At 40.7% G+C, this 26,083-nt stretch overlaps 1 protein-coding gene across 3 annotated transcripts; it reads right to left on the bottom strand.

The window, feature by feature from the left end:
* Positions 1-23,363, bottom strand: ZHX1 (zinc fingers and homeoboxes 1). 3 transcript variants are annotated; one of them, XM_036338606.1, is made up of 4 exons: positions 23,090-23,363; positions 15,151-15,264; positions 5,900-8,833; positions 1-1,719 (listed from the first exon to the last, which is right to left on the bottom strand). In XM_036338606.1, exon 3 carries the CDS (start codon positions 8,606-8,608, stop codon positions 5,903-5,905), a length of 2,706 nt encoding a protein of 901 aa, XP_036194499.1. In that variant the 5' UTR covers positions 8,609-8,833; positions 15,151-15,264; positions 23,090-23,363; the 3' UTR covers positions 1-1,719; positions 5,900-5,902. The 3 variants fall into 3 exon arrangements, with proteins under 3 accessions (XP_036194499.1, XP_036194498.1, XP_036194500.1); XM_036338605.1 differs by having other exon boundaries at positions 23,003-23,363; XM_036338607.1 differs by lacking the exons at positions 15,151-15,264; positions 23,090-23,363 and adding an exon at positions 23,003-23,059.
* Between the last annotated feature and the right edge of the window lie 2,720 nt (positions 23,364-26,083).

A 26,083-nucleotide genomic window follows, 5' to 3' on the forward strand; every position in this document is an offset into this window, starting at 1 on the left:
AATGGTTTAAAAAAGGGAGCAATTTAATTATTATAATACAGAGCTTTAAGAAGTTTTTTAATGTGTAAAAGAAAGAACAGTTTAGTGCATTAAATTGTTACAGTCTTTACATTGCTTCTTTTAAAAAAGTTAACAGTAGTATGAAAAAGCCACCCACAAAGCCAGCTGTCTGAGAGAAGAAATCAGCTAAATGGCAGCATTTTGGAATTACTAATAAAGCTATAGTTAAAAAATGAAAAGTTTATAAAAATGAAAGCAGCATGCATATTCAAGGCTTTTTCATAACATTTTCATTAGATGACAAACAGTTAGGTAAAAACATGAGATTAATATTTATTATCCATTAAATTAGATTAAACTGGCCAAGCCCACTACATCTATCTGGTCATTCAGAAAAAACAAACAAAAACCCCCAACATTTTAAAACACAAAGCTAATTGAGCCCTGCCAGAGTGGCTTAATTGGCTGAACATTGTCCTGTGTACCGAAAGGTTGCTGGTTCCATTCCTGGTCAGGGCATATGCCCTACAGAAGGCAACCAATTCTCTCTCTCTCTCTCTCTCTCTCTCTCTCTCTCTCTCTCTCTCTCTCTCAGCATGTCCTCAGGTGAGGAATAAAAGAAAATGAAAATAAATAAAATAAAATACAAAGCTAATTGAACTGAACATTTCTTCCATGAAAAAGCACATTTTGAAAAATGGTCCCCTAGTCACAAAAGAAAGGGTCCTTCTCAACATGAATGAACAGCACCGGTTTTTACAAGGTTTATAAGTTAGTAGGAACTTTCAGTCTCCTGAAAAGCTGACTTTTAATTCATTATGATCAGTTAAGAATTTTTTTTCTCTATTCACTGAAGTTATTACACAAAGTAGAATTTCACTGAAAGGTAATTCTTGAAAATTCTGATCTGACACCTGTACAAACGTTTGATTTCCATACGATTGGTATAGCATTTATTTCAGAGTTTCACCCCATCCAAATTCTAATGCCAGTTTCTTTTCCTTCTTCAGTGTTATCTTCAGTTTAATAAAAAGCAAATTCAGCTTCGAATGAAAACAAGTAACAGAAGCATTACAAGTAGTAATAGTGGTATCCATGAAAGATCTAATCATTAAGGGCCAATAATACCACAAACTCTTATTGTGCCAACGTGTGCCAAAAGGCTGTATTTTCACTTACATTGAAAATGTATAAGCCCATGCATAACTTTTAATCTTCGTGCAGGGCCTGATAAACAAGACAGAAATAAATCAGGTTTTTCTTTTTCCTGTTTCCAACAATTTTTACTCTGGGAAATGTTTGGTCACTCAAAGTATAAGCTTAATAACATATCAGAGAATACAGACAATAAGGTCCATCTCACCAGATATACAGTATTACACTAGACAAAATATGAGGACAAGCTCTAGTGGTCATTAAACCCCCTCTGAAAGTCCAAGAATCAGAATGTCTCCATCTTATCAGAATAAAAATGTATTAAAATTTGAATTTTTACAAGTTGTTTTTTAATGTGTTCTATTTACATTGCAGAACTTTCACCAGCTGCAGTAGTTTAACTTTGGCACAACATAAAGTTCCATTTCTTTTGGGTACTGGATCCTATTTTTTGAGAATGTGTATGCTCCCAAAGGGTTTCAGTGTCATTAAAGATTGGGCCCATTCACAGTAAATCAGACAGCTTGAGTTGAAGAATTGATTCTCCTCCAACGTTTTAGGCAACTATAAAAAAAAACACACACAATAAAAAACTAAAAACTTAAAGAAAACCATACTTTAATGTTTACCTCTTTTACAAACAAAAATGATAGAAATTAGCCATGAAAACACATCCTCTGTAATCACTCAGTAATACTGAGATCACTTCCAAATATATCTTATGCACTAGATTTTGTGTGCAATTCCTATGTATGTGTTCTGCATATACTAGATTTGCTTTAAAGACATTTTCACCTATATGTAATTATTTTTACCTATATTATATACCTATATGAAATAATTTATTTAAAATTATTAGTAAGAAGTATATATTTCATTGTCAGTGTCTGTAATAAACTATGAAATCTAAACTCTTGTATTTTTCTTTTTTTTAACTCTTGTATTTTTTTTCTATTTATATACATCAAGTCCTCAAATAACTTGATTGGTTCAACACCATTTTGTTATAACATGATGAGATGCTGCAGGTACTTAATTCTTGCTTATATCCATCAGCCTGTGGTAAAACTGGTTTCCTTATACATTGCTTCGCTTAAAGTCACAGACCTACTGACAACATTAAGTGAGGATTTACTGTACAAGGCTGGCTTGTGCAAAAGACACACATATACAGTAATCCTCCTTATCCACTGTTTCGCTTTCTGCAGCTTCAGTTACTTGTAGTCCACCACAGTCCAGAAATATTAAATAAAAAATTCCAGAAATAAACAATTCATAATTTTTAAATTGCATGCTGTTCTGAGCAGCATGATGAAATCTCACATCATCTCCCGCCATCCTGCCCAGGACGTGAATTATCCCTCTGTCCAGCAGATCTATTCTGTATATACTACCTGCCCATTTGCCACTTAGTAGTCCTCTGGGTTATCTGATCAGTTAAGAAAAAGAGAGTGAGAGAGAGAGAGAATGTGCAAAAGAGAGAGAGAAAGAGAGAGAGAAACCACATTCACATAACTTTTATTACAGTACTAGAGGCACGGTGTACAAATTCATGCACCAGTGGGGTCCCTTGGCCTGGCCTACAGGATCAGGCTGAAACCAGCTCTGACATCCTCCAAGGGGTCCCGCATTGCAAGAGGATGCAGGCCAGGCTGAGGGACCCCACCGGTGCACTATTGGGGTCGGGGAGGGACACGGGAGGTTGACCAGCCAGGGAGGGACCGCGGGAGGGCTCTAGGGCATGTCTAGCCTGTCTCGCTCAGTCCCCATCGGCCGGACCCCAGCAACAAGCTAACCTACCAGTTAGAGCATCTGCCCCCCAGGTAGTCAGTGCACATCATAATGACTGGTTGACCGGTCGATTGTCTGACCCCTGGTGGTCAGTGCACATCATAGTGAGCTGTTGAGCAGCCTTAGCATATCATTAGCATATTACACTTTGATTGGTTGAATGGCTGACCAGCCGACTGGACACTTAGCATATTAGGCTTTTATTATATAGGATATTATAATTGTTCTAATTTATTAGTTATTATTGTTAATCTCTTACTGTGCCTAATTTATAAATTAGACTTTATCATAGGTACATACATATAGGAAAAAACATAGTTTATAAGGGGCTTGGTACTATCTGTGGTTTCAGGCATCCACTGAGGGTCTTGGAACATATCCCGGAAGGATAAGGGGGTAATACTGTATCTTACTTTTTGCAATAACTACTTTGGAAAGGTTTTGGTTCCTTTTTTTCGTAAGTTGAACTATATTTAAATGAAAAAGTAACTATTGAGAGGAAACTTAAGGTGAATCCTTTTATAGGATAAAAACTTAATTTGTTAAGCCAATAATTTGTTGATTAATGTCTTTATAATTTTAGACTTTTGCATATTTTAAGAGCAAGGCAAGTTTGCATATGTACCACAAAAGTACACATAAAACATATATGACACAATTTTTGAAAACTGTGGCTTTGTGTGAATTTTTTAATCATAGTACCTATTTAAGTATTAATATAAGAATTATCCACACAAATTAAAGTAAGGTCAAACTAAATTATATAAAAGTTCACATTAGTTTTTGAAGACTGCAATTCCCCCAAAAATCACTGCAGAGGTTACTACAACAATTCATTGCGGCAAAAATTTTGTTGTTTTAATCTTGGCTGAGTGCACATTCTTGTGTCTAGCAATAAAAAAAAAAAAAGCAGCCTGTTAAAAATATTTTATGCATCTGGGTCAGAAGAAAGCCTGTCCTGAAGAGTTCCGACATTAGGAAATGGAGGACTGCCTCAGGATAAAGCTGTACAAAACTATTTAACTTCTTGTAACCTACAATACAGTTTCTTCTATAACCTGAGTGAGATTTATTCAAAAGTAGGTGCATTTTTAGTGTCATCTTTTTCTCTGCCTAAAAAAAAAATGTTCATGAAAAGAAAACTTGGAAAAGGATTGCTAAACAGTAAGAATAGTGTCTGGGACATAGCTCTCTATAAGCAATTGTTATAACAAAATAAATAAAACCATGAAGGAAGATGTGGAGGAATGAAGGAGATACTGTGCAGAAAAAGAGAGGATAAAAGTAGAGGCTGGGATAGGGATGCAAAAAGCGAAGGAAATACATACATATGCTCATATCATCATAAGAGTCTATGCCTTGTTCCCTCCCTTACAGTCTGACAACACTGCAGTGATTTCAGATAACAAGATGCTTCTGGACTACTGATAGACATATACAAACATTGCATGACAACTGCATTGTTTTTTGAAAAGTATAGTTTTATCCTGGAACGCTCAAAAACTGAGAGTAAAGAATAGAACAATGCTACTGAATTCCAAAAGTAGTAAGAATTAAAGTTCTAACTCCAAACCAGATATGTGATTTGCAACTACAGTGACGTTTTAATTAATCCAACCTATAAAAGAATGAAGATTTAAAGAATATGCCAAACCTTTACATTTAAAGCATATTTACTTGCACTTTTATGACTACAGAGAGATATTTTTTACTAAATACAGCATTTTTGCTGGTAGCAGGTTTGTTTTATATCAAAGAATGAAAAGACATTTTAGGCAATTGAGTTAATTTAATATCAAACTTGTTGTTTACCTTTTGATCTCTAAAACAGAAATAATTTATATTACAGTTTCTAAAAACAGATGCCACCCAAGTAAACATGGAATTTATATATGGCCTAAAATAGACCTTTGGCTTTTAATAGAAAAAATATTGAGTTATTTTTAATACATAAAGCATTTTAAACTTTAGTTAAAAATCTAGCCGAAACCGGTTTGGCTCAGTGGCTAGAGCATCGGCCTGCAGACTGAAGGGTTCCAGGTTCGATTCCGGTCAAGGGCATGTACCTGGGTTGTGGGCACATCCCCAGTGGGAGATGTGCAGGAGGCGGCTGATCGATGTTTCTCTCCCATCGATGTTTCTTTTTTTTTTTTTTTTTAAATATATTTTATTGAGTTTTTACAGAGAGGAAAGGAGAGAGATAGAGAGTTAGAAACATCGATGAGAGAGAAACATCGACCAGCTGCCTCCTGCACACTCCCCACTGGGGATGTGCCAGCAACCCAGGTACATGCCCTTGACCGGAATCGAACCTGGGACCTTCCAGTCCGCAGGCCGACGCTCTATCCACTGAGCCAAACCGGTTTCGGCCCATCGGTGTTTCTAACTCTCTATCTCTCTCCCTTCCTCTCTGTAAAAAAATCAATAAAATATATTTTTTTAAAAAAACTAATAGTTTGGGGGGTAATACAATGAAAGAAAAAGATACCATTTTCACCTAGTTTCCTGAAACTGAGCAATCCTCACCCCTGTGGCAAGTCTTTCCTTCAGTATACTTTCCCCCTTCTTTTTAGTTTTTGTTTTTTAATTCTTTCCTTAAATAGGCAAAAAATGAAGCTTTAGTGAAGGAGGGTTACAAAAACTACATTTTAGTTATCTTTAGTATTTGTGAATTCCCTCAGACCCACCAGTCTCCCTTCTTAGAAAACAGGTGACTTTCCCTTAAAACAAAGTAAAAAACATTAAACTCTACATATTAAACAGAACAATCATAATCATCAGACTATACGTGCTAATCATATATTTCTTGGCTATACTTGTAGTACCTAGTTCTCTTATTAGGTAAAAGAAAAACTATTTAAGAAAAAAACTATCAAAAGTGGAGATGACAGATACCAGGTGGATGTTCTAAATGTGTGTGGTTGATAAATATATGCTTGGATTAAAAACTTACATTTCAGTCATCTGATTTAGAAAGCTTCCGCTTCACATGTTGTGGGGGTTCCCAGGTGTCACTATCATCTGTTTCTTCTTCATCCTCTTCCTGATCTTCAATAACTTCATCTTCCTCCTCATTTTCCTCAAATAACTCTATACCTAACTCTGATCTTCTCTGTCTTTCGGCAAACCACTCTCTGACCTGCTCATAGCCCATGTGTGATTTGTTAACAAGTTCGTCCAGGTCTTGCTCATTAAGAAATTTGTGCTTCAGGTAATAATCCTTAAGTATTGCAGTTCCAGTTTTAAATTTTATGAGTGATGCCCCCCTGTCCCAGTTGTTCATTCTCTTGCCTCCTCTAGGCCGCCCGCGTGGCCTTCCTCTTCCCCTTCCTTTGGGTCTCCCTCTCCCCCTTCTCCTAAGGGAAGACAGACCATTCATACCACTTGAATTGGAGCTTTGATAGTAGTAGTACCATTTTAAGTTTCCATTTTTCCAAGCATAACGGGTGTCCCCAAACCAACTAACGATGTCTGGTCTAGCAAGCCCGCTTTCTTTGGCCAACTTGTCATACTCCTCTGGTGACGGCCACTGGGTTCGGACAAAGGCGCTTTTGAGCATGTGCAATTGCTCAGGTGTTTTTTTACATATCTTGCCTGCACTCCCTGCCTTAGGTGCACCAGATTCATCTCCAGGAGAAGCTTCTCCCGCTTCTTCTTTGGAACTACCTGCATTAGTTTCATCTACTTCCATTTTCTCTTCCTTTAAAGCTTTTGATTTCTTCTTCTCTGTAAACCAAGCATCAATTTCTCTCCTGGTCAGTTTGGTTTGCGCTCTTAACCTATTTAATTCTTCATCTGTCAGTACGGAGTTGCTGAGAAAACTGGCCTGAAGGGCCTGGAGCTGCTCTGCTGTCTTCTCTTTAAACTTTTGGGGAGTAAAGTCGGGGAAAGGATGCCAGGACTGTTTATGCTGTGAAGTGACAGCAGTTGGGGATTCCGTGGTTTCATCACTGGAGTCTATAATAATGGGAGTGGAGGAATCGTTGTTGAGATGTAAGCACTGATTACTCTTTGAATTTCTCTGGTTGTACCTCGTGTCGCTAAACCATTTTTTAATCTCTCCTTTTGTCAAGCCTGTGATTTTCATAAGTCTGCTAATTTCTGAGTCATGAGGAAACTGATTTTTAAGGTAGCTGACTTTTAATTCTGCCAGTTGCTCTTTAGTCTTTTTTGCCCGAATGCCAAATGAATCGGGGTTTGCCAGTGCAGTTTCGTGTTTGACAGGCTGAGAAGGTGGGACTGCTGTTGGGACTGCTGTTGGGACTGCTGTTGGGACTGCTGCTGGGACTGCTGCTGGGACTGCTGCTGCTGCTGCTGCGGCTGTGGCTACTGCTGCTGGTTTTGTTTCTGCAGGAGGCTGAGCAGCGGGGGCCTGACTTTTCTGTACACTGCTTTGATTTGGCACCCCTGCCACTGTCAAGGCTATCGGTGCTGTTACCGGCAAGGTGTTTGTTCCAGCTACTTGTGTAAGAACCAGACCTGGCTGACCAACTATTTGGCATGTCTGTAAAATGGACGGTAAGCCATTACTCCCTGTGGAAATGTGTGCTGGAATAACAGTTATGGTCTGAGGTACAGTGTGTACTGTTCCATTGAATTGCTTTCTTCTTGCCTCCTCTACTTCCTCAGGAGTCCAGCTCACACCGTGTTTTAGACGTTGGGCTGAGAACCATATCTTGATCTGTTCCTCTGTATATTTTGCTTGAGCGGAAAGAACAGTAATTTCTGACATGGTTGGATAAGGGAATTTTTTGTAGGTGTTAAGCAAAAGGGGATTGTTATCCAATGCAACATTGTAGGTAGGAATGCTACTAACAGGAATTAAGACTTTGGGAATCAAATTGGAATTCTGCTGAGCTGACACAGCGGTTATCACCTGTGCTAGTCCAGGAAGAACTGCTGCCGGGGTGACTACCGTGCTGGCAGCATTTGGGTGTATTCTGTTGACAATGGAAGTACTGGTATTAGAGTCAGAAGCTGAAGAACTAGAACTTTCCACACTTTCTTCATGGTCTGGTTTGACCTCCTTCTCTTTCTCTTCAGGAACATCCTCAGCTGAGTTATGATGAACTGTAATACGCTTGTTCTCCACTTTATTTTTCATCATTTTCATGATGGGAGTTTTACTGATAGGAATTCCTGAAGAAGAAACATCTGTAGATTCAGCGGGCTCTGAGTTCTCCTCTTTAACAAAACTACCATCAAAAGTCAGATCGTTTATAGTTTGTTCAAAGATTGTCTGGTTATTTCGTTTCACCATAGTCAACCTAAAATTCTCTTCTCCTGGGTGGTGCCTCAGATTATGCTCAGAAAGTGCATCATACCTTTTGGTGAGAAAATTACATTCGACACAAACGTAGGAGGAGTTTAGCACTATGTTGGGATGTTCTGAATCCACATGAAAAGTAAACATATTTAGGTCTGGAGTTTGAAAAGTACAATATTTACATTCATAACCACCTTCAACTTTTTTATTTTGCTGATTGTCAGAATCCACAGATTCATGAACTTCTTCCTCACTCGAGATGCTCTCTGCTCTGCTGTTTTCTACAGGCGTGAGTACAGGAGGCCCTTCATCCAAATCTGATATCAACTCGAGGTCTGGATCCTGTTCACTGGCAAGGACCATGCAGGGTGTTGTTGATTTTCGCCTGCTTGCCATTCTGATGTTATGGGGGAAATCTCAGTGGTGATTAAAAAGCACTGAGGCTTAAAACTATTCAGTATTCTTCATTTGAAAACAATGGCTTTTGGTTCTTCAGGTCCGTTTTTATGCTCAACAAATCTCATTAGCAGCTTTTTCATGGTGCAATCAAGTAAAGAATTTATTGTTGGCAGATAAAATATTGTTGAACTGCTGAAATTTTTGAAGCACAACTCCAATCACCTACATTAAAATAAATTTAAAAATGTTTTTAATGAGTGATTATGATCTTTTAAACAAATTACAGCTATATTTCACTTATATGAAGTTGTTGGATAGCTCAGTTATAAAGATCTAAAATGAGATCAAAACCAGGAGAAAAAATCCTCTAAGGATTAAAATAGATGTCTCCAAACCAACTCACTGAAGGTCATGTACTATATTCATGGGTCAGCCCACAGGCTTATTTGGATTTTTCAGCTAGCTATATATTGGAAGGGATGTTGGGGAACAAGTTTGCTTTGCCAAGATTACTACCAATGTGAAAGGATAATCTGTTAACAAGGGAGAAGCTTTAAAACTATAAAAAGCAGTCACAGATACTCAGAGACTATGGCAATTAAATGTATAAGAAATTCAATCCATCAGTTATGCCTGGTCCTACTGGTCCTTTTCATCATCCCAAAAGCATGCCCAAGTATGGCAAAGAAGCAAAGATACAATATGTATGATCAAAGTTTTAGAAACACTATTTTTAATCATTTTCCACAGTGCTGCTAGAATTTATAAAACACATCTAATCATATCAGTCTTCAGACTTACAATTTATGAAAGAATAAAGTCTAAACTCCTGAAGCCACACAGAGTTCCCGTTACAACCTGGCCCCTCCTTCAGTCTCCTGACTCCGATTTCTATATGCTGTAAGCCCAGCAGAAATGACTGCTGTGCCAGGGACCCTCCATGCAGGCCGGCCCCTATCCCAGAGCACGTGTTGTGCACTTGGTGGGATGATCTCTCTGTCTGCCTGATAGTTCACCCTCCTCTCTGGTTTATTTTCTAGTCTAGCATTGACTGTGTTGTAGTAGAGAAATAGTACATTTCTGTCCCACAACATAGTCCTCATCATAGATGTGTGTGTCATTATTTCTTCTTTTTTTAAGTGATAGCTTTATCCTATATAATAAAAGGGTAATATGCCAATTGACCAAACAGCAAAACGACCGGTCGTTATGATGCGCAGTGACCAACAGGGGCAGACACTCAGCACAGGAGTTGCCCCCTGGTGGTTAGTGCGCTCCCACAGGGGGAGCGCTGCTCAGCCAGAAGCCCCAAGGGCTCCCTGACTGTGAGGAGGTGCAGGCCAGACTGAGGGACCCCACCCCAACCCTGAGTGCATGAATGTTGTGCCTCGGACCTCTAGTTGAGATATAACAAAGCCCCTGAAACTCTGGATGAAACCAATGAACTTTGTATCTTTAACCTAAAGTTCTCCCGAGGTGTCTTGGCAATCTCATTCACTTCTATATCCTCTTTGCATGTAAGAAGCCAGGAAGTGGGGACTCACTAAATGTTTATTAACTGAATAAGAATGAATAGGAAAACAGTCCTACAAAACTCCACATGCCATGAGGGCATCACCAGAGAGAACAGTGAAACTCATAAGAATGATCTTAAATCATCAAGAAAAAGTGTATTATATTCATACAAATACATTTAAATGTTTCAAAATTTTGATGCTAAATCAGTTAAAGTTGATGGGTTTCTGAAGTCTACAAGAAATAAAAAATGAATGAGTAAGGGGTCTTATTCTTTACCACAAATTGGAACTATTCATTGACTAGCATGATCCATGGCCTAGCTGAACTGAGGAGAAAAAGTTTACTTCCAAGATTATAAAGCAAAACCAGTTCTCTATGAGGAGGTACACTGACTCAGGAAAGGGAGAAACATTTTTAGGAAACAGAGCTGTCCAAAGAGAGAATGCCCTGCTTTTGAAGGCGGTAAGAACCTCCTCGCTGAGATTATTCAAATACATACTACAATTCCTTTGATGGATCTAAGCAGCAGATGGAAAGTTGTACTAAATGCCCCTTGTTCCCTGAGTTCCAATTATTACAATTAGTAATAATTGTAGTGACAATAATCCAATTCTCTATTCACAAAGATGTCATTCTTTCTTTTTCTATAAAATTTCTTTGATTTCTAAGGGAATATAAAGAAATCTGAAATTGCAAACTATTTCTTAACTAAATGATATAAACTAAGCTAATGCCATCTTCCCTATTCAATTCAATAGGGACACCACTATTTTGTTCCAAGTGTTAACATAGCTGTTTGATTTTTTTTTTTTTTTTTTTTTTGTCATTAAAACAGCGAATTCCTGCCCTAGCCGATTTGGCTCAATGGATAGAGTGTCAGCCTTCGGACTGAAGGGTCCCAGGTTCGATTCCCTTCCGTTCTCTCTCTCTCTCTCTCTCTCTCTCTCTCTCTCTCTCTCAACTTAATCAGCTGACAATCCACACAAATGGAATGAAAAAGCAGAGAAGGGGTAAAAATACAGAATAAGCAATTCTATGGTGTGATTCCAATTCATCTCCTTTGTCATTAAAGTGCAGTAGGGCTGGGACAGGGAAATTGCCATACAGAAATCACTGTTAGCTGACAGACATCTTATCCTCTATTTGAAGGTTAACTGGAAACAGAACGCGAAATCAATTTGGGGAACCTTGCACTATTTACCTGTTAAAGGGGGTTAGAGTTCAGTTGCACAACTGAGAGTGAAGTGGCTTTGCAATTAAAACACAATTAAAGTGAAGTCTGCCAATAAAGGAAAAATTATGTGCTAAAAGCATCCAGCATTGTAAATATAATTACGTTTGAAAACTATTTTCAGTTAACCTTTCAGTAGAGAAATATGTGAAAAAATAATTGATCAATCGTTACACTACCATTAAAAATGATAATCAAGCCCTAGCTGGTTTGGCTCAGTGTATAGAGTGTGGGCCTGGGTACTGAAGGGTTCCGGGTTCAATTCCAGCCAAGGGCACATGCCCAGGTTGTGGGCTCAATCCCCTAAGGGGTGTGCAGAAGGCAGCCAATCAATGATTCTCTCTTATCATTAATGTGTCTATCTCTCTCTCCCTCTCCCTTCCTCTCTGAAATCAATAAAAATATATTTTAAAAAATGATAATCAAAAGATAGTTAAGAAATATAAAAAATTATCCATTTACATGTGGACAAAGACTAGAGAATATAAAAAAAATAAAATTTTCATGAAACAGGTAAAATTTGTATATGGTATTTACAAGTTTTCTTTAATATTGTTATAACATTGCTTTACTTGTATAAAATATAACAAACAATGGTTTTAAGGCCTTAAAATTGCAAATAAATTAAAGTACTTCTATGGTCATTTCTGTATAGCATTCAGGTGTATTCCAGATATTTTTTGGAGCTCCTGCCCCAGGTCTGGAAGTCAGACTGGTTCTAAGAACCCCCAAGAGCACCCATAATCTCCAGGGTGTAGATCTGGGCCAAGCCAATTTCCATGGTCCTAGCTTCATCCTGGCTCTTTTCCTGAGGGTAAGCTGCTCCTTAATCAATTCATGATCCTAAACTCGTCAAAATTATCATAACAAAGTTTCTCTCCAGAAAAGCCTTTAATGAAAGCAAAATTTATTTCATCACAGTATAAAAATTTTGGATAATTCTAATAGCAATTCTTCTTACAGTGTCAGAAAGAATGTCTGTTTAGCTCTCCCCAGGGCCCAGCACAGTGCCTATCAAGGCCCCAATAATATTTGCTGAAAAAAACCCACCTTTAAAACATATCTGTATTGTATATTATAACATACATTTTACTTCACTAAACACTCATTTACAGAGGAGCTATAAAAAACAACTGTGCTTGCTTTATGGTAGATTATTTTCAATGGTAAAATACTTACTAATGAGATTACCAGTCATTAAAATATTAAAACATTCTTGATTATCAAACATCCAAACATCCTACCTAATAAAATAGCGCAATGAATATTCAACAAATATTTACCAACATCCATAATTCTGTTGTAACAAATCAGTTTTATGCATGAACAGTGTATATCTAAATATGCGGTCTATCTAAGATTGAAACAGGGAGATAAATTCATTCAAAGCATTAGCCTTTACAAGAAAGCAAATGCAAATTTGAACGTGGAATCATTATTTCTGTTCCAAGAGAAAACTATACTTTAATGGTGTTACATTTTTAAAGGGTTTAAAATATAAGTTGTCAATGGTATGCACTATAAAAAGTGAGTGGATTGTTTCAAATTGTATACTTAGTACTAAAAAAATAAATAAATAAATAAAAGTCCAACGTTGTTTATAATTAAGCAGAGTCATAGCTACACTGAATTTTCCAAGCCTCTATTCTTTTGGCTGTCTTATACTTCAAATTCAATGATTAACAGATAGCAGTTTATTGGCCTAGTTAGCCACAAAAGCATGTTATTTTGGTAAAGTTTTATGTGAATAAAAACAAACTTTGTTTTTTATACCAATTCTGGGTCAAATAAGAACATTTAGAAGATGACTATAATTTTTAAGGATCATGTTAGTTTTGACCTAGTACCAACTTAATAAAACTGTTCTTAGGGTGGCTAAAGTACACCCACTGAGAATCCTTTGGACTAAATATTCATACATACAGTGAAACACTTTTTGAACTCTGTATTTTACTTAGTTCCACTTCTCCCTCTTGGAGTCAGAGTTCTGTTTAGCCAGCTGAAAATACTTATTTTTACATGTTTGTATTCAAACCAGAAGTCAGAAATCCATCAAAATCACAAAATGCCTGAAATAATACTAGGAACAAAGAATAATGGGATCAAATTAAAACAAAGGATATCTACCATGTTAAAAAAAAAAAGTCTAAGAGGATATTTTTTAATAAAAAACAAGCAAAAAAAGTTTAGCCTTTACACACTTTAGGCATTTTTTAAAGCTAAAATGTAAAAATATTCAGGAACAGCAATTATTTTTTAAAATTAAGTGAGAAATTTGACAACCCAAATTTGTACCCACAACAAATGTTTTTTAAAATTTCTGTAACTAGAATTATTAAGTAAATTTCCAAAGTGGTCTCAAGACAATCAAAATTCAAGTATTACGATGACTATAGACAGGAATGAATATGACAAAAATGAAAGCATCTAAGAAATTATGGCCAAAGATAATCTAATTTCAGAAGATCCCTTTGTTAATGCTAATTAAGGCTTAAAGGTTTAGTAACTCTATCCTCTTTCCTGTTTTTTTCCACCTGAGAAAGCTGACCTTAATACTGCTAACGATTAAAGGAAGAGTCCAAGCTGGACAGATTTCTCTGGCAAGCTCTGCCCCCAGATTTGAGGAGTGAAATGTCTTTTTGAAAGGTCTCCAGGACACTAACATCCTGGTTTGCTGCCTTCTCCTGGGATGTCAGTAGGTATGTAACATTGAGAGTGATATAGAAACTAGAACTATAGTGAAATCTCCTATCTTTGTTATTTAAGTTTGTATGATCCAAAAGTAATTTCCTGCTGAAATAGCTTTCCCCTTCTTTTCTCAAGGAGCCGTGTGTTAAGTCTTTCAAAACCAGTCTAACACACAGTCTAACACAAGAATGCTATTCTTGCTTCCAAGTGAGATTATCATCAAGAGGCTGAAAACCATTCATCTGTCTGTATCTCTTCCCTGGATAAAATACAGTAGTTGTTACCTATTTCCCTCAGGATATAATCATTCAATTTTTAAAAATATTTTGAAATATAATAGAAATTAGATTGGTAATGTCAACTTGTAAGAACTCAATTTTTAAAATTAAAAGTGAACCACCATATTACTGGTTATGTAAGCTTTCTTAGTACTTTCAGGAATCATCTAAAATAACAATTGAACTAAAGTATAAATATTTCAAACAATATACTATATAACCTAATGCTTCTTATAAAAGCAATATATATCAGATAAATAAAATATACATGTAATTATGTAAAAATCTATTCGAATATTTAAATAAGAGTATGTTTAACCTATATTATTTAACTTTTAATATCCTAATTTTATCATTATAAGTTAACTATTATTACTAGACTATATATTGAAAATATATTTCAGGAGTTGTTCATGAAGCATTTTTCTGGATATAGGAAAAAAAACAGTAAAATTTCTGGATCAATTTCCCCACACAAAACGTCTCTGCCCTCATAACCTTCATTTGTCTTGTTACCACTGTTACCATAGCACCTGAGATAGTGCCTGAAACAAAGGATTTCAGCAAATATCAATTAAAAATCAATTATAAATATAGCACATAGATGTATTATGACGTATGATGCTGTTTCCATTAAAATTGAAGCAGCCAATCTTCCTATATTTTTAAAGTTTGAATGTACATTTCTTACAAAAGTGTTAGGAATATATCTGTGTTCGTTTAAAAAAAGCTTTTAAAACTTGAGCCAAAGAGAGTGTCATGGGATCTAAAGGGAGCACATTCAGTACCCGAGTTTTACGTTATCAAAACATCGGAACACATACTTGCCATAGCTTCCTCAGCATTCTGTGCTCTGACACGGAAGGGTGTCCCTTCAAATTAGGTGTTTAGCTCAGGCCATCATTACCAGCGGGTCCAAAGCACCTATCTGCCATCTCCTACAAAAAAAGTAATATCACTTTATTATTCTAGAGATGATGGTGCAGCCTTAGGAAATTTTAAAGTTTATGCCTTGGCTTTTTTAAAAATAAATGTAACTTTGAAAAAAAAGAATTTCCTCATAGAAACTTTAAAAGAATTATCTAAATGCCAAATCCAGTATTAGTAAGAAACACAAAAATTGAAAACTACACTTTAAAAAATTCTATATTATGTAAAACAACCAAGTCACTATGATACTGTTTTCAATGAAAATGTTCAAAATGTGAATATATGCAGAATATAATAGGAAAGCTAAGATTAAGAAATTGGGAATTGTAAAAATTTACCACACAGAAGTTATGTGGGGGGGCGGGGGGTGTAAATTAAGATTAATGCCTACTCATTAAAGCCAGCTTATTCTAGCACTGCTTGTTATGCTGAAAGGTTTAAAATTTGTTAAATGTTGAAACAGTATAAAATATTTTAAAAGCCCGGGCAATAATCAATTTTCCATTTCAAAAGTTATGAAAGACAACTTAAACTAAGAGTTGAAAAGAGGTATATGTTTCTGTTTACACATAAACATAGATATTTGGCAAATATCTGCATCCTAATTTACTGTGTATTAAGTGGAATGAAGTGGGTTATTAATGCTGGCAATAAGCCAGTATTACTTAAATAAACCACTGGTACTCCTAAACATGTAGTATCTAATAGAATGATTGGCGTTTAACTATTTCATTTTTGCAAGAAAGCTCCAGACCAAATGGCTTTTTAATCAATGCATTGTGAACCATTAAATTGTAAAAACAAACTGGAAATCGTTCTCTCTCCTTTATTTTTATTTTTTTGTCAATCCTCACTAGAGGATATTTTCCCATTTATTTTTAGGAGTGGAAGCAAGGGGGAGACACACAGAGAGAAACATGGATATGAGAAAGATATATTGATAGGTTGCCTCCCCCTTGGTTTGGACGAGGGCTGGGTATCCAGCCTGCAACTGAGGTATGGACCCTTCAGTCCACAGGCCCATGCTCCATCCACTGAGCCAAACCAGCCAGAGCGAAATCATTCTCTGGAAACTCAGATTTGTGTCCAAATGTGGTATATTACTCAGAGTTAAGCCAATCACGAAAATTTAATAAAAGCTGTAATTGTTTCTGTTTATTAAATAACAGGAAACAATGCTTTTGAAGGGTTGAATCATTTTTGTTGTTTCTTTAAGCACTGACGCTCTGTAACCATAGTGAATGAATATTTAGGAATATGATTTCCCCCAAATGCCTTATCCTTTGATTCTTGCTATTATTATATACAAGTTTACAAAGAGCCCTCTTAAGTCAAGAAAAAATGTAGTCTGGCAAGTGTGGCTCAGTGGTTGAGCATCTATGAACTAGGAGGTCACGGTTCGATTCCTGGGCAGGGCACATGCCTGGGTGGCAGGCTCAATCCCCAGTGGGGGGCATGCAGGAGGCATCAATGATTCTCTCTCATCATTGATGTTTCTCTCTCTCCTTCTCCCTTCCTCTCTGAAATCAATAAAAATATATATTTTTAAAAAGAAATAATGTAAATCCTCTAGTAAAATACTTCTAGGTAAAGTTAAAGCTTGGACTGAATAGTTACACTATTTTCATGAAAAGCAAAATAGCATTTTCCTGGTAAGTGCAGTGGAGCATCCTGTTACCCCTGCAGCCTGGGATTCTAGTTTCTTCTCTGGTATCTCCTCGTTCCACCTCTCCTTAGCCATCCACCTACAGGATGTCAACTAGAGGAGAAGATAGGAAACAGCTGCCAAAGAGGGGAGGTTATTTTCCAAAATGAATTATTAATGTTATAGGAAATTGGTGACCTATTTGAATCCACTCTTAAATCACACAGTAATTGCAAGATGTTTTATCGAATGGGAGTCTCTTGAGAATAGCTGCCAAGACATGAGAAGGCACCAGGCAACTAGAGGAGCAACAAATGAGCTGCTCAATAGTTCCGGATGAAAAGCATACCTGCCTGATGTTATTTCAGTTCCTGAAACTGGGATTACTTTAGAGCAATTCTCTCTAATACCCAGTATCTTATAATAGTACCTATTTAATAGGGTTGCTTTGAGGACTGAAAGAAATAACACATGTAAAGTGTTTAGACTATTTCCTGGCATTAGTAAGTCCACAGTTATATTTTCTGACTTTTATTTAGGTATTAACTTTAATTTATAGCACAAAGGAAGTCTTTGTTTCAAATTTGTTAAATGTTGAAACAGTATAACATATTTTAAAAGCCCAGGCAATAATCAATTTTCCATTTCATACCTTTCAGCATATCAAGCAATGCTAGAATAAGCTGGCTTTAATAAGTAGACATTAATCAATCATAATTTACACCGCCCCACCCCGACATATCCATACTTTCTCTGACCTTCAAGAAGAATCATTTGTCTAAACACATTTTAAGGGGTATTTCATAGAACTAACAAGCCTTTGATATAAAAAAAATATTATCATCGTAATCAAGAGAAATTGTTCTCTTTTCACCATCCCTCACTCCCAAGTACGGTCCATGCCCAGAAAAATTTTAAAAAATGTCTTTTTGACAATATTAAAGGTAAAGGAAACACTTATATAGAAGAAAAACATAGTTATGAGTGAAATATTTAGAAACATCAGAATCTTTCTATCTCCTTTCATTCCTCTCAATAACCTGAAAAGGGAAAGATCTTTAGGAAGGGGAAAAAGAGAATCAGAAGTCCTGTGGGAAATATGAATCACTGAAATTGACTGACAAGTTATTTTATTTAAAATTCTGAATATGTATATGATATGTCTACCACATCAGTGTTTCAATTTTCTTAGATAAGCTTTGATGTTTTAAAAAAATCTAAGTCTAGCCCTAGGTGGCTTGGCTCAGTGGATAGAGCATCGGCCTGCAGACCAAAGGGTCCCGGGTTCAATTCTGGTCAAGGACACGTACCTTGGTTGCAGGTTCCTTCCAGGTTTGTACAGGAGGCAACCAATCAATGTGTTTCTCTCACATTGATGTTCCTATCTTTCCCTCTCTTTCATTCTCCCTAAAAGTCAATGGAAAAATATCCTTGGGCAAGAATTAACAACAAAAATAAATAAATAAAAATTTAAGCCGAAACTGGTTTGGCTCAGTGGATGGAGCGTCGGCCTGCGGACTGAAGGGTCCCGGGTTCGATTCCGGTCAGGGGCATGTACCAGGGTTGCGGGCACATATCCAGTGGGAGATGTGCAGGAGGCAGCTGATCGATGTTTCTCTCTCATTGATGTTTCTAACTCTCTGTCTCTCTCCCTTCCTCTCTGTAAAAAATCAATAAAAAATATATTTAAAAAAAAAAATTTAAATCTAGCCCTGGGTGGTGTGGCTCAGTTGGTTGGACGTCGTCTCCCCATGCATGGAAAGGTTGCTAGTTGATTCCCCATCAGAGCACATGCCCAGGTTGTGAGCTCCATCCAGTCTCGTAGAGGAGGCAGCGATTGATGTTTCACTCTTATATTGATGTTTCTCTCTCTCTCCCTCTCCTTCTTTCTCCCTAAAAATCAATTAAAAAAATCTAAACCTAAAAACTGAAAACAAAAATCTTGCATAAACTATGATTTGCTCAATTTTAACTCCCTTGAATAAATGTAATTCTTAAACTGCTCACATACAATTCTTTTTCAAAGTATATCATTATATTTGTTTAGGCCAAAGGTGTATAAGACCATCCATATACTCTTAAATACATTACGGAATACTGGTGACATAAACTACAAAGATTAAGTATTCTTTAAGACCAAAACATGGCAACTACCTACAAATATTACATAATTACTTTAAAAATTAACTGTATAAAATACAGACCTCCAAATGTAAACTCAAATATATATCCTGATTAGTAATCAGCAGCTTCGGTCATGCAAGTCTGGCTAACTCATGACTACACTGTCAATATTCAAATAGAGTCTCTTTTTTAAAAAGTGTATTTTATTGATTTTACAGAGAGGAAAGGAGAGGAATAGGAAGTTAGAAACATCAATGAAAAACACTGATCAGCTGCCTCCTGCACGCCCCCTACCGGGGATTAAGCCTGCAACCAAGGTACATGCCCTTGACCAGAATCGACCCCAGGACCCTTCAGTCTGAAGGCCGATGTTCTATCCACTGAGCCAAACAGGTCAGGGCTCAAATAAAGTCTTTTGAGCCCAAATCCACAATGCTACAATGTACATTAAAGGGTTATTTCCTCAGCCACATTTGCTACCATTTTAATAGTTTAAAGGTACTTCTATTTAAGAATAAAGCTATAATTTAAAGCAAGCATGTCAAACTCAAAGGCTAACACAGGCCAAAGAAACAAGGTTTAAGTGTATGTGGGCCACAAAAAAACAAAAGCTTCAATTTTCATAGAAATGTAGTTTTATTTCGATAGAGACATGCTGAATAAATACAAAGGGCTGAAATAAATGAGTACTCGTTAACATAAAATAATAGAACATTTTAATAAAAATATTTTGCTTGAACATTAACTTATTATACACTGAATAGCTGCACAAATTAACAAGCGTAACGCAAATAAGCCTATTTTTCTTGTTCTCTGAAAGTGAAATATTTCCTGTTGCGCACACCAAACAAGTCAGTACAAGACTAATGACGTGGCATTCGGCTGCTAAAATATTCGCTGCTGGTATTAGTGGAGAGAAATGGTGCGCCTGCGCGTAAGGCTAAGGCGGGTAAGGGAAATGGATGCAACACAATTATAGTCATCAGTCATTAGCGAATGTTGTAGTTTGTTAGTAATAATTATGTATAACAAGATATTGTAAAAATTAAGTTACAAAATTTTTATTAAAACGTATCTTACATACCATTATATTGGCTGGGCCACAAAAATATTTGTTGTGGGCTGCATATGGCTCACGGACCATGAGTTTGACATGCTTGATTTAAAGCAAACTAGTCCCAAAATATCACATTATTGTGCCCAACCAACATTACACGAAAAAAAAAAGTATAATACATCATAACATCACCTTTTAGTCTTAATGTGAAATTTAATACAAAAGGGAGAAAGTCTCCAAAATGAACCCACCTTACCTACGCTATTAAGTTCATTAATAAGATAACTGCTGCCCAGCCAGCGTGGCTCAGTGGCTGAGCATCGGCCTACAAACCAGGAGGTCACAGTTGGATTCCCAGTCAGGGCACATGCCTGGGTTGCAGGCTTGATCCCCAGTGTGGGATGTGCAGGAGGCAGCCGACTGATCAATGATTTTCTCTCATCATCGATGTTTCTCTCTCTCTCCCTCTCCCTTCTTCTCTGACATCAATAAAAACATATTTTTAAAAAACTGCAAAACTTTATTCACATTTATTTTTAAAAGAACTTAAAGTATCATGAAAGATGAAATAATTGATGCATCATTTATGGACTGTCCTCCAAATTCATTGAATAACTGCTATAAGGAAAATACACCTAGTAATGAGCGTTCTCAGTGCGGCACATTTCTACTTTCCGCCTTAGCATATTTTCAAACCATCTGGCAGCAGTGCCACTCTGGTTCACCAGCCTAATCTGTTCAGAATTGAATATAAAACTAGAGCTACATGCACTTTGGGGAAACCAAAGAACAGCACACATGTAAAAAAATTTCCAAATGTGCAGCTCAAAACGAGTTTATACTTGAAATGGGTTTCTAAAAACATTTCCATTGAATACGTTCAAGCTCTTTTAAAAATAGACTGGCTCAAGAAATCTGCATGGATCATAGCTGTCATCCGTTATCCAGGTTTTCTTCTTTCTCATTTTCATCCTGTTCACTAAATAAAGCCCTTGAAGAGGTTCTTTTCACGACTCATTGATACATGAAATGCTACTATTTCTATATTGAAAGGACCCCAAAATCTTACACTTTATTTGGCATAAAATTAGCCTGCTGAGCCCTAAAATGCTTGGAGTGACAAGAGAAACACTGAGAGGGGAAAATATTTATGAAAGCCTTTTTCTTTTACATCCTGCACCACTTTATTGTCCTTGGCAACACTCACAGTTCTTTTGCTTAAAAATCGAGTCCAAATTGCTACTTCAAGAAATCAAACCTATGTCTCAACTAGAGTCAGGATCTCTGTTAGCACCAACTCTCACTCATCTTCACTGCTGGCATCAAACAAACGACTTTTTCAGGACGATTTCTCCGAAGCAAAGAGAATTCACGCAGCTCCGTACAACACAAGTTAAAGCTTCAGACAAAGACCGAGCCGCAGGGACCGACACGGCCGACCCGGAGGCGCACTTCTGCGGGGCCCACGCGCGCAGCCTCCCCGCCCGCCGCCCGTCCCGGGAGCAGCGCCTCCTCCCGCACCGGAGCCTCCGCTCCCCAGACCTGATCCCGCTCCCGCTCCCCCCCAGACACTGCCGCTGCCGTTCGGGTCCATGACATCCCAGCCCCGGCCCGTTCTGATGTCGGTACCAGTCACAGCCTCTCCCTGCACCCCCCGCCCCCGCCCCCAGCAAGCAAAGAGCAGCCTCTCCTCGTGGTTTTCCTTCTGCCTTCTGTGTTTTTGTGGCGGGTTATTTATTTTGCTTTTTCTTCCTTTGGGCTCATGGCTTCCTTTGGGGCTGGCGTGGGATGTCAGGACGGCGCGGTGGACTCCCCGCCCGGCCGCCCTCCCCCCCGCGCTCCTCCCCCTCCCGCCCCTCCGCGCCCCAAGCCCGACCCCGCAGCCTCGCCGCAGCCTGACCCCCCACTAACCCGGGCACCGGCGCCTGCCCGCGCCGGGCTCTGTCCTCGCGGCTCCCATCGTGAGGGGCGGTGGGAACGGCGCCGCGGAGACAAAGAACCGCAAACCTCTGGGCCAAGAACTTCGGTGGCTGGACAGCGGGGCGGGGTCTGTCCGGCCCGCAGCCCCGCTTCCTCCCCCGCGAGGATGGGGAGGCCGCCCCCCTGCGGCTGGGCTGGGAGTCCCCGGCCACCCCCAGGCTCCCGGAGGGGCCGACACCGTCTCCGTTCTCTGCCATTAACTTCGCCCTCAGCGCCAGGGCTTCCAAACGTCACCTAGTCCTTAAGGACTGGACTCCGGTCCTGCCCCGAAGTGGGGGCCTCCCCTGGAGCGGGGTACGGCCTCCCCCGGAGTGGGGTACGGCCTCCCCCGGAGTGGGGACCCGGCCTCCCTCGGAGTGGGGTACGGCCTCCCCTGAAGTGGGGTACGGCCTCCCTGACTTGCTTCCTGGGGCCCCGACCCCGTGCCGGTGCGCTCAGCTCCAGCAAGAGGCTCTCCTGACCTGAGGGAGGCCGAGCCCCGACCTCCCCGGGGGCTCCCCGTAGTCCTGGGCCCCCACCCCTGCGGCGACCGCCCCCCGGAAGACCCGGCCTCCGCGGCCCCTCCACAGCCCCAAGTTGCTCAGCCCTCCCCGGCAGGGAGTGAGGTTCCTCGGGGAGCCCACCCCTCCTCCCCCGCCACAGAGACCCCGGAGGCGCGAACGAGGCGCAGGGTCGGTCCCCCGCGGCGACGCCCGGCCCTGACAGGCCCGGTCCCTCCCCCTGGACGCCCAGCGCCGGGTCTGCCCGCCGCCCGCAGCCCGCCACCCGCCGCCGCGCGCTCGGTCCCCGGGGTCTCTGCCCTGGGGCCGCCGCCTCCGTCCCGTCCGCTCGCCGTCCGCCTTCCCGGCCCGCGCGCCGGGCACGGGCTCCGCGCGGCCCGATCCCGCCCTCAGCCCCGGGGAGCCCGGCCCGCCCGCCCCGGAACCGGCAGCGCCGCTACCTGCGGGGGCCGCCGCGCCTCTCAGCGCCCCGCCGCCGCCATCTTGCATTTCCAAGCAGCGGCACTTTTCAGGGAGTCAACTCTGACCTGTGAACCCTACCCCCGGAACCGCTCGGCGGGCTCTCACGGGGCCTCGGAGCTCGGCAGGCCCCGCGGGGCGTGGGGGGCCCGCGGTTTGGGGCGGAAGGCAGCTCGGCGAGGCGCGCGCCCCGGCGGCCGGCTGTGGGGGGAGGGGCGGGCGGCGGGGGAGAGCCGGCCGAGGCGGGGCCCGCCCGCACGCGCGCCCTCGGCGCCCTGGCCCCGCTCCGCCGCCGGCTCTCGGCTCCTGAACCCGCTGCACCCCTGGGGTTCCACCGGCCTCTAAACCCAAGACGGGCTGTAGGAGCCGCCCCGCCCCTCTGTCAACAGGAGCCCCGCCCCCGCCCATGGAAGCCCCGCCTCCCCAAGGTCTCGAAGTGGCCCCGCCCCTGGCCGGCGGTCGCTCCGCCCTCTACCGCAGAAATCTGGCCTTCGCTCGGGTCCGTCCGGAAGACAGCCCCGCCTCTTGTCAGTTTCGGCCACGCCCCCTGAGCTCTCGGCCTTCCTACTGTCAGCGCTGGATCGTGAGAAATGCTCACAAGCCCCTTTCCCGGCGGCTGTTCTGGCCCAGCCCCGCCCCCGTAAGAGGAAGCCCCGCCCTCTGTCAATAGAAGCCCCGCCTTCCCGAGGCCCGTCTCTATTCCAGCCGATGCCTCACCGCTGGCCAACCAACGCCCCGCCTCTCCTTGCCTCCAGGGTCCCTGCTTCCACTGGCCACAGCGCTGCCCGCAAACTCCAGAAGTTTAGGTCGCCCTCACTTCGAACGGCCCTGCGAGACGGAGGCATCCTCTGCCCCCCGGAAAGCCCTTCCTTCCCCGCTCCTGAGTCAACCTCCTGGAGGGGTTTCTCTGCAGGCTGTGGTCCTCAAATCCGGACCGCTCCAAGGTGAGCCAGTCCCGCAGGGGGGGCCCAGGCTTCTGGGAAAACCAGGCAGCGTCCCCGCCCCTCCCCACTCACTTCCCCTCCACCCCCGCATCATGTTTTAAATGAAGAGAAATTCAAACCAAAGCAGAGAGGAACGACTCACGCTCCAAGCTACTCTGCACAGGTTCATGGGCCTGGACGTGCGAGAACTCCTCGGTGCCTTGGCGTTCATCCCCCGCCCCCAGCCCAGCCACTGAGCCTCTGCGCCCTGACAGCAGTGCTCCGCGGAGCCCCACCAATCCTAAGAGAGGCAGTAGCTTCAAGGGAAAGCCTGATGGTCGGAATCAATGGACACCAGCTTCTGTGTATTTGTATGTTGCATCTTAGGATCCTAGAACTTGTGGAAGCATAAGCAAGCGAAGCTTCATGATCTTATAAACAGAGGTACTCAGTCTGCCATACTCAACACCCTGTATTTACAACAAAAATTTAACATCATTTTACTCTCCTGGAGTTAAGTTCATAGATAATGCAAGCTATTTACACAAATAATTTCTTGAAGTCGGTGTTATACAAGTGAAAAATAAAAAGTCATTGATTCTAAAATGCTATACTAATATCAGTAAAAATAATAAAGCAATGTTTTTCTCTGTAAATAAATACACCAATATGAGAAATATACAGGCCAAAAACTGCCCCCATAGGATTTCAGCATATTTCCGAGAGGGCAATACTGTGCCCACTGAGAAGCTCTTTTTGGGGCTGATCTCTGAGGAAAGGAAATGCTTCAGATACAGAAACTCATTCTTTTGCTCATGCATTTAACAATGGTTTTTGAGCAGCAGCTTATGCCAGGCACTGTGGAGGATGCAAAGCTGAGTCAGTATTACTGTCTTCAAGGAGATTACAGTCTAGTAAACAAGCAAAACAACATGAACATAAAAACATCAAGCCAGCCTTAGCGGGTTTGGCTCAGCGGATAGAGCGTTGGCCTGTGGACTGAAGGGCCCGGGTTGGATTCTGATCAAGGGCATAAGCCCAGGTTGGGGGCTAGATCCCCAGTAGGCGGCATGCAGGAGGCAGCCAATCAATGATTCTCATCATTGATGTTTCTATCTCTCCCTTCCTTTCTAAAATCAATAAAAATATATTTTAAAAAATTAAGCCAGAGATCAAGGAGAGATACATAAAGAGACCCTTTAAGGGTATGGACTGATGAATATAAATCATCTCTCTCTCTCTCCTGCCTCCTTCATCTCCCTCTTTTTTTCCTTCCTTTTCTCCTCTCCATCCTCCTCCTCCTCTTCCTCCTCACCTGCCTCCCAGTTCTTTAACTTTAGTACCAGCTTATAGTGTCACCTCCTTTCCTCTATAAGCTGTCCATCTGGTTCACTGCCCAATTCCAGCAGCCCAGAGTCCTCCCAAGTTAGGGCCATGCCCACAGGGCAATTCTGTCCAGGAAAACAATTTTAATAGCACAGTGCTGAGAACAGTGTCCTCAGCTGGATTGCTGCCAATTATTTGGTATCCTTGTACAAAGCAAGACTCACCCTAAAATAAAAACTGCTTGCAGACCTAAGCAATATGAATATATATTTCGCATAGCAGATTGTGCCAGCCCACATAAATCTGTTTAGAGATCATGCTCACAGAGCAACTTGTTTTTATTAAAATAAACTCATTTGTAAAAATTGTAAATATGACTGATTCCAACAGCTGCGCGGCTCCAGAAGTAAGTTTTTAAGCCACAGATTGGCACAGTTAGAAGAGTCTAGATTTTTTTATGCAAATGTTTTGTGGTTTGTCATACACAGTCGGGTATGGCAAAATTTCAGCACTGTTAGAGATGAGAAGTTGTCCAGCAGGTTTTAAAAAGCACAGCACTTTGGCTATTCAGAGCCTCTCTACCTTTGGACCAGTTGAAAGAAATATTTGTAGGAAATGAAGAACTTTGAATCAAAAGTTCTAAGTACTGGTATCACTGAAGGGGAACAGGCTTTTTGTTGTAGTTTCCTTCTGTTACGATTTTTCCTTTTTCTACTCTCGGTGAAAAAGTCTTCTATAAAACATGATAGCATGAAACAGATGAGCCAAAAAGACAGCAAACTAAGACACTTTAAACTTTTAACTAGAGTTTGG

This window comes from Myotis myotis, unplaced genomic scaffold (genome assembly GCF_014108235.1).
Source record: "Myotis myotis isolate mMyoMyo1 unplaced genomic scaffold, mMyoMyo1.p scaffold_m19_p_16, whole genome shotgun sequence".
Lineage (NCBI taxonomy): Eukaryota > Metazoa > Chordata > Mammalia > Chiroptera > Vespertilionidae > Myotis > Myotis myotis.

Excerpts from the sequence above, each read along its gene's own strand:
- ZHX1 (XM_036338606.1), bottom strand. The coding sequence starts at position 8,608 with ATGGCAAGCAGGCGAAAATCAACAACACCCTGCATGGTCCTTGCCAGT.